Source organism: Otolemur garnettii, unplaced genomic scaffold, assembly GCF_000181295.1.
Source record: "Otolemur garnettii isolate 467f Iridium unplaced genomic scaffold, OtoGar3 scaffold00082, whole genome shotgun sequence".
Lineage (NCBI taxonomy): Eukaryota > Metazoa > Chordata > Mammalia > Primates > Galagidae > Otolemur > Otolemur garnettii.
In genome coordinates this window covers 9,291-17,859 of record NW_003852477.1, presented here as the reverse complement: position 1 = coordinate 17,859, position 8,569 = coordinate 9,291, and the positions used below count along the sequence as shown (strand labels likewise).

At 45.6% G+C, this 8,569-nt stretch overlaps 1 protein-coding gene across 1 annotated transcript in view; it reads right to left on the bottom strand.

The window, feature by feature from the left end:
* LOC100959674 (solute carrier family 22 member 14-like) overlaps positions 1-7,154 on the bottom strand; it is a 14,434-nt gene extending 7,280 nt beyond the window's left edge. The window contains exons 1-4 of the mRNA XM_023515919.1: positions 6,645-7,154; positions 6,377-6,480; positions 6,029-6,183; positions 4,828-4,996 (exon numbers count right to left, since the gene is read on the bottom strand). Coding sequence (XP_023371687.1) covers positions 4,828-4,996; positions 6,029-6,183; positions 6,377-6,480; positions 6,645-7,154 — 938 coding nt within the window. The remainder of the gene's footprint in view (positions 1-4,827; positions 4,997-6,028; positions 6,184-6,376; positions 6,481-6,644) is intronic.
* Between the last annotated feature and the right edge of the window lie 1,415 nt (positions 7,155-8,569).

The following is an 8,569-nucleotide window of genomic DNA, read 5'->3' as shown; positions in this document are numbered from 1 at the left end:
AATAGCAAAGAGCTCAACTGAATGATAATCATGTCTCATTGTGTTATGGAAAAAGAAACTTGTGAGTGATGATATAGGACACTTGGCAGAAGAAATCTCTAATCAGACTGTTGAGGGTGCTGCATGGTTTCACTATAAAATGCAAAAAACAGAGAGAAATTAAAGACAGACCTTATAATCAAAAGGGAAGCAGAACATAAAGATTTGTGAAATTCTCAACTTGGACATGTTTGTTCCATTTTCAAAATTACAACAGTGTGTTTTAGACAGAACACCAAGGATGTGGCCTAGCTACTATTTGATAAAGAGACTAGTGTGGGTCAGCAAAGGCCAGGTGCTATTCATGAAGACACCAAAACAGTGACCTCAACAGCATTTTGGAGAATGTTTGTTCTTCTCCTCCCATCACAGGCCCAGATTGCCAAAGCAAGAGTGCAGAACTATGTCTGTATGTTTGTTTGTTTTGGCTGGGGCTGGGTTTGAACCCGCCACCTCTGATATATGGGGCTGGGCCCTAGTCCTTTGAGCCACAGGCACCGCCCCCAGAACTATGTCAAAACAGGGACATGGGTACACCCACAAAACATGAGTGCTTACAGTTAGGAATCCCCCACCCCAAGTATATACTCCTTACATTCAGGTGTAGCCATCCTCCGCCACCCCATGTCTAACTCCAGTGCAATAACCCTGCTTTAGTGGCAGTCTCTCCTGAGGTCATAAACCTTGACTGTGTTCACGTGGAGCCAACTCTGCAAGAGCCCACTGTATGAGAGCTGTGCTTATGTCCCTGCCTCCACCTAGATTTCCAAGGATGCCCTGAAGAACCTCTGAGCTGAGGGAAAGAAGACTGCCACAGGGACAGGGCTGCCATGGTGAGCCCCTCCTAGGGCAATGCCCAGCAGGTCCATGGGAGGCAAAGCCACCCTGCACACCCCAGACCGCCAGAGCCTCCAGCCTGGGATAGCTGCATGCACTTGACTCCAATGGCTGAGAGATGCTGCTTGTGCTGCACCCAGCAAAGCCCCAGGCCCAATTGCCCAGAGCCTCAGGGGCCCAATGTCTGCCCCTGTGTGTGGAGAAGGCAGGACTTTGAATCAAAGAAAATTACTCTTTGCCTTAAGAGGTGATATTTTCCCTGTTTAGTTTTGGATTTGGTTGGGACCTATTATCGCTTTCTTCTTTCCTATTTCTCTGGTTTAGAATAGGAATTCTTCTCCTGTGCCTGTCCTACCACATATTTTTGAAGCACATATTACTTTTATTTCATAGGCTCAATGCTAGAGGGGAATGTGTTTCAGGATGAATCATGCTTGAATGTCACCTATATCTGATTCAGTTATTTTACTTTAATACACACACACACGCATATATATACATATATAACATTTATAATTTCAGAGAAAGGATCTCTCTCTGTCACCCAAGCTTCAGTGAAGTGGCACAATTTTAGATACTGCAGCCTATCATTCCTGTGCTCAAGGCATCCTACTGTCTCAGCTACCCAAGTAGTTAGGACCACAAGTGTGTAACCACCATACCTGGGTAACTTTTCTGTACAGAGTTGAGGTGTTTTTATGTTTCCAAGTCTGGTCTCTTCCTCCAAGACTCAAGTGAATCTCCTGCCTTGGGAGGAGATTGTAGCAGTGAGCCAAGCCACCTGGCCTCAAGTGATATATAGACGATACTCTGGACTCAGACTATTGAAGTGATGCTGAAACAATTTAAGACTTTTGGGGCTTTTGGAATTGAATGAATTTTGCATGGTGGAAGAACATTCAATTATGTGTGTCCCTCCCCCAGTTCATATAACGCAATTTATCTCCAATACTAAGAGATAGGACATTCTGGAGGTGATTAGCTTATGAGAGCAGAGTTTTTATAAATGACCTCTCAGAAAAGAGGCCAAAGGGGGCCCATTTGTCCCTTTTGCCATGTGAGAATACATAGAAGATGTAATCTATGAGAAGCAGGACTTTCTCCAAACACTGGATCTACTGGTACCTTGACCTTGTGAGTCCCAGTTTCCAGAACTGTGAGCAATAAATTTCTGATATTTCTAAATTACTGAGGCTAAGGTTTTGTTTTGTTTTGCCAGTCAGCCACTCAGCTCCCTCTCACAGAGAGCTTCCCATTAGCTTCTTAGAGACCAGACCCTCTCTTAAATAGGAAGAGATGACAAATATTGAAGAAAACCCACCAAATTAAAAAAAGGGTTCAAAATAGTCATAAATAAAAATGACCCAAGACAACACAGAAATTAGCAAACAGAAAGGGAACTGAAAACAAGACCTTAACTTTTATCCTAAAAGGATCTGAGCATGTTTTCTTCATAAAACAAGATCTAGATGCTGTTGAGAATAAAAGACAAAATAAGATTACAAAGAAGAGCAGGGTGATAGAATGTAAACTGGAAGTTTTCTGTTCTGGAATTTCAACTCAAGTCCAAAGCTGGTATTAATACACATAACGGTGAAAGATGACTTCACATTCTAAAGAGAGGGCACATTCAAAGAGACTCAGGGGAGGACTTACTAAAGTGAAAATAGCAGGACTGTCCAGTAGCCACAGCCCCAAGCCACATCTAGAGGCTGCGGATCTGGTTCATGGAAGTGAACAAATCTTTTATCTCTTGTCCATCCCACTTTCCACTCAGCTCTCCTTTGCCCAAGTCAGGTCAAGAGTAGTTCAAGAGACCTCCTAGGACAGAAGAGGGAACTGCCTTTGGAAAAAGACATCTGCCCTCCCACATTCAAGTTGGAGTCTGCTGCCTCAGACATGTTGGAGGTGAGGCTTGTCATGGTACTCCAGATAGTAAGAGAATTTGTGGGAGACTTAATAAGTGTCTCTTGAAGTTTGACAGCCCTCACAAAACAGATAATGATGCCTTTTTCTTATCAGCATATAATAAAGGCAAGAGGTGGTGAGAGCAATTCACCATGACAGAGTGGGGCTGGGGCAATGAAAGCTCTTGGCCAAATGGACTCTGCTGTCTTATAGGTACCCCATATGCAGGCTGAGGAGACCCCTACAGAAATGTGTGGTGAGTTGTAGGGACAGGAGCTGAGTGCTGGGACCATTAGGAAACTCCAGCACATGAAGGTGCACAGAGGTCCTTGTCAGAGTAGTGGCATTGATCACGGACATATGGAGGTCACTGACACCCTGTAGCAGCCCCAGACGTATAAGTCATTAACCTATTTTCTGACAAGAGACTAGAAGATCAGAGCTGGGAGAGGAAGAATATAGGTCAGAACAGACGTTTTCCCCTTTGGCCACTAGCCTGAACCAGGGGCCAGAGACACTCTGTGGATTCAGTGTAAGAATTAAGTTTATAATTTAAGTGCAGTGCATTTATTTAATGCCTAAGAGTGAGTCTTGATTATCAAAATGAGACTGATTATAACCACCAAGAACAGCTGGAAGAAGATGAAACCTGACCAAGATATTGTCATGTGTCAGGGAAGGAACCACTTACAGGACATGGCAGAAGGGAGGAGCTGAAGAAAAATGTCCCCCAGTGAGTTCACCCATTCAATGCACTGTCTACTCATAACATGCAAGACTATGAAGAAATCTACACAAAAAAAGAGCTGAGGAAGTTCAGTGTGATAGCTTGGGGGGAAGGAACTAGGGACTGAGGTGGGGCAGAAATTGGTCTTATTTTTCATCATAAATCTCTTGATACTACTTATGTATAAATCTACATCTATCTACTACTTCTACATCTACATCTTACTACTATCATATTCATCTATTACATTAAGAACATTTTTCAGATGTTTTAAGGTCAACCCAGAAACCTCTATTTCCTAGGTTGATGACAAATGCATGTCACTGGCATCAGCTACGTCCCACACTCATTTGGGTATATCCAGGCTGCCAAACTGGTCTCCAGCATCTATAGAACCTGGGAGGTCTCCAAGCCAGCTACATGCCCTCACTCTTAAATGGTAACCCCGCCTGTTATCATCCTTACTATGTACAAAGCACTGGCTGAAACTCAAAGGGTTTACAGTCAGGCAGGTGAGTTCAAATCTCAGGTCCCTCACTTCTTAGCTGTCACCTTGGGCAAGTTATTTCCCCCTTGGAATCCTCAGTTCTCCTTCCTTTCCACCTACTATGGCATGGGAGTAACATCTGCCATGAAGATTACATGTGACAATGTCAAGATTAAAAATGATAACTACTTCATGTAGAAATGTCCAACCCTTCACCCGTAAGTCCTTTCAGCTGTCTTCCTCCCCCATCCCCCTCTGCCTTCCCCTCTGTCCATCCCCTTTGCTTACCTGCCTACAGTCAGCCATGCCTTCTCTGTTTCTCAACCCCTCCTCACATCTCCATTAGTAGCCCTCTCCTAGCTTCAATCCCTCACATTCCTGTCAAGGACTCCCTTACAGTTACACAAATCAGCTGCCCATTCCTGCCTCTGTCATAACAGACTGCACAAGTCATCACTTCCTCTCTCTTTCCCCACAAGAGTCCCCTCCAGGGAGACTCCTCTGCTTCAGCTCCTAAACTCCTCAAGAAAGTCACCAAGGCCCGCAAATCCTTCTCCAGCCTCACCTCTGTTGCCTTCAAGCCTGACCCTCCCCCTTTCCTTGAACCCCTGCCTTTCAACACTCTTCCTTCTGGCTTTCTGACCACCTATCTGCTGTCCATTTAACTGTCTCCTCTCGGGGTGCTAATCCCAGGGATGCAGATGCTCTGCCCTTGGGTCCTTCTCCCAGGGAAATCCTACCCACTCCCACAGCTTCAGGGCCCCTCCACTCCCTCCTTATGCAGCCCATCAGACCCAGCGCTGTGCCTACCCTGTACTTGCTTGCTCACCAGATACAGATGAGGAGGGGGAACACAGGTGCCCCTGCCAGGAGAAACAGCAGCCTCCAGTGGGGAAGATTATAAGCAAGAAGCACCAGCAATAGGATACCCATAGACAAACAGCAGTGTTCCAGGATTATGGCATGGGCCCGGTGCTCACCTACTAGCCACTCAGTAACTGTGAAGAGGTCAAGAGGACAAAACAATTGTCAGCTCAAAGTTCCCAGGGTACCCCAGTATTCAACCTTTCATATACCTGCCTTGATCTGGATAGTTCAGATTGGACACAGGGTTTTCTGCCTACTTGTGATCTGCACCAAGTCTAGAGACAAGTCTTCAAAGCCAGGAAGAGTGCCTGTGCTCCCCCAGGGGCTCCTTGGGGTCCTTGCCTGACCTTCTGATATCATACATAGCCTCCTATTGCTGCTCAACCTGGCCAATCCCTCTTAACTCCTACCCAACCGCATGCTTCTCATAGAGATGACCTGGTTCTATGCACAATATCCCACAATATTCCACACAGGGCAAGACAAGCAATCCCTGTCCTTGCCTTTGCTCTGAATGTATTAGTGCTCTGGCCATGAGGGCTAGGGCTCTGTGGAAGATCTCCCAAGGAGAAAAGGTCACCTTCCAGGGAAGTCCGGACACACCCAGCATTTGCAGTTATAAGACTGCACTCAGGGCTTCAGCATCACATAGCCCTCGGCTAAAATCCCAGCTTCTTCTCTGAAGTGCTGTTTGACCCTGAGCAAGTTGGTCAACTTCTCTGAAGTACCCTCCTCAGCTAAAGAAACTTTAGAATATTTCCTACTGAATAATGTAAGGATGAAACGAAACAATGCATATAAAGGGTTTAGCAGCTGCCTGGCCCTTCTTCAGGGCTCAATAAATCTAAGCCCTGGGGGTGGGATATGCAAGGAGGAAGTATATAGGGGGAAGGAGAATTGGGGGAATGTGTGAGGTGTGAGGGGTTTAGGGTGGAAAATGAGGGTGGAAGGGCAGTCTGGGCACAGGTGGTCTGGCATCTTCAGACAGCAAAAAGTGGAGATTCCTTCTACTTCTGCTTTCCCAATTAGGCCCTGACTATGTGTTCCGTGGGCTTCCACCAGGTCAGGCCTGCACTGGAACACCCCACTTCTATGCCCCTACCAAGCTCACCATGGCCAGGCTGCCCCTGTCTTTCAGCCCAGCCCTGCCTCTTTATGGTCACCTAAGGATGTACTGGAGATGACATAGCCCACCATCGCCTGTGATACACAGAAGCGGAAGAACAAATATTGCTGAAAACTGTTCACAAAGGCTGTCCCAAAGCCGAAGATGACCAGCCCCAGCAGTGACAGCAGGATGGCAGGGTGGCGGCCAAACCTATAGGAGAGAATGGGAGGATGAACAAAGTGCCAGGATCTCCTTGGCTGGCCCCAGTCAGACATCTGAGCCAGTCCTTAAACCTTACATGGAACCTGAGAAGACTGTACCATCACCTCCCCAGCTTGAGAATCTTCACCTCTGATGTCCAGGAGGAGAAGACACGGTATCCTGGGAAACTCTGGGGACTTACCTGTCACTTAAGAGCCCAAAGAAGATACAGCCTGTCGGGATCCCTGCCATGAACATGGTCTTTACAGTGATCGTGTTCTGCTCCAAGCCACACACCAGGTCAAACTGTGGGTCAGATACAGAGATCTGCCCGGGCCCTGCTTCTACAGGTTGACCTCAGGCTAATGGCTTCCCCTCTCTGGGCCTCAGTTCCCCCACCTGTTCAATGAGAGTGGGGGCACATCTCTGGGCTTGTGGGGTAACCATGGACGACCCAGCACAAAGCACACCTCTATGTTCAGTGATCGCTTGGTGTTGCCAGGATAGATCCACCCATCTTGGCAAGCCTCTGTTGTGTTGAGGCCAAACTGGATAATAGAAGATAGATTCCAGGGCACAGGTAAGTACATGAGGCATGTCAGAAAACTGCCACTGGGATCTCGGGGCAGCGTCAGATTCAGCTGCTCTGCCTCTGACAGGTTGGGGCCCACTGCCAGGATCCAGCTGGTGTTGCAATATGGCTTGTCATTTTCAAACACAAACAGGTCCGTATACATGAAGAAGCCTGCCACGATGTTGGGGATAAAAGTGAGGGCCACCAGCCTCCGCTGGAAAGTGCCAAACTCCCCCACTGCATCCAGGACATCAGCAAACTTATCATCCTGCTTGGTGCAAATGGCCCTCAATCTGCAGAGCAGCCCCTCCAGAGACAGGGTATTGGAAACTGCCTCACGCCGGTTCAAGTTCCAGGAAGTGTTCTGGGATCCTCCCTCTACTTCAGGATTGTATTCTTCTGCCATCTGTTCAAAGAAACAATGCAGTTAGTCTCTACTGACACCCCTAATAGACTGGATATCAGAGACCAGCATGGGAGCCACTCACCAGAAATTGGCCTCTGGCTTCAAACCTTAATGTTACAAGTTCTTCCCACTTTTGCTTTTGAAGTATAGTATAATTAGTATAATCGGACCACCATTGGCCCAACCATCCTGACTTTTAGTGCAAGCTTAAATAGTATTGGCTTAGAAAGTGTTATTCTTCTGTTGTCAGGAATGACTAAGTTCTGAGGACACTTTCGGCAATTTCCCCATGATCTAAACTTCCTTTACTCACATACTGAGGCACCAATGGACTTTCAAAAGGTAGGAGAGACTCTTTCTTCAAGAAAACAAAGACCTGCCTCAGGCATCCAGGAGCTAAGTCCCATGTGGGAGGCTGAAAGCCTTGGTCACAGTAAGTGGCAGTCACATCTGGTACAGGGGGCACCATAATAGTAGGGTGACAGCCAGTAGCATGGAGCCAAACTGCACAGGCAACTAAGGGGGAGGAGGAAAGTAAGCAGTACTGACCATAAGGAGATTGCTACCTTGTAACTACAACAAGGAGATAAACTAAGCTTAAAATTGCTTTGAACCAAAACCCTCAGCAGATCTAAAAGCTCCTGGGCATGGCACACTTTCTCTCTGAGCAAAAACAGAAACAAGCCTCCTCTGAAGGAAAATTTCTCCAAGTTGAGGCTGCAGGACTTTGACAGATAAATGTCAACTTGAGAGATTATAGCTTGAGAAGACAAGCCACTCTGACAGTGTGAACAGAACCCAGAGACAACAGACTTAGACTGTTGTCTATTGGGACCGTCAGATACAGAACACAGAACATCTATTGAATCAACTTCCTAAAGAAATAAAAGAAATAATTTCAAAATGAACTTGGAATTCCTTTGGAAAGAAGACAGTAAAATTCTAAAAATCAAATCTTATTAAATGGGAAGTTGTGATTTTTGATGTTAAAAGATTAATCAAATTTGACACAAAGAATTAGTACATTGGCATATACAGCTGAAATGTGAAGGAGAGGTTTATAAAAGGTTGGTAGATAGACAGTTTAAAATGTATCCAACTGGAATCCCAGAAGAAGAAATGAAGAAGTATTATTAAACAAATAAAAATAACTTTTCTAAAACACGAGAAATCTTATGTAGGTTCAGGAAAAACTGATGTCAAGGAGGATATAAATAAAAAAGAAACCTATGGCTAGACTCACTGTAATGAAGCTGTTGGATACTAAGGAGAAAAGATTTTGATAATCAGCTAAAGAGAAGACAGATCACTGACTAATGAACACCTTCAGTGTCTGCTATCAAGAAGTACAGGGTGTTAAGCAACAAGGAAGCCAGAGATTATGAATAATACCTTCAAAATGAGTATAGAAAATT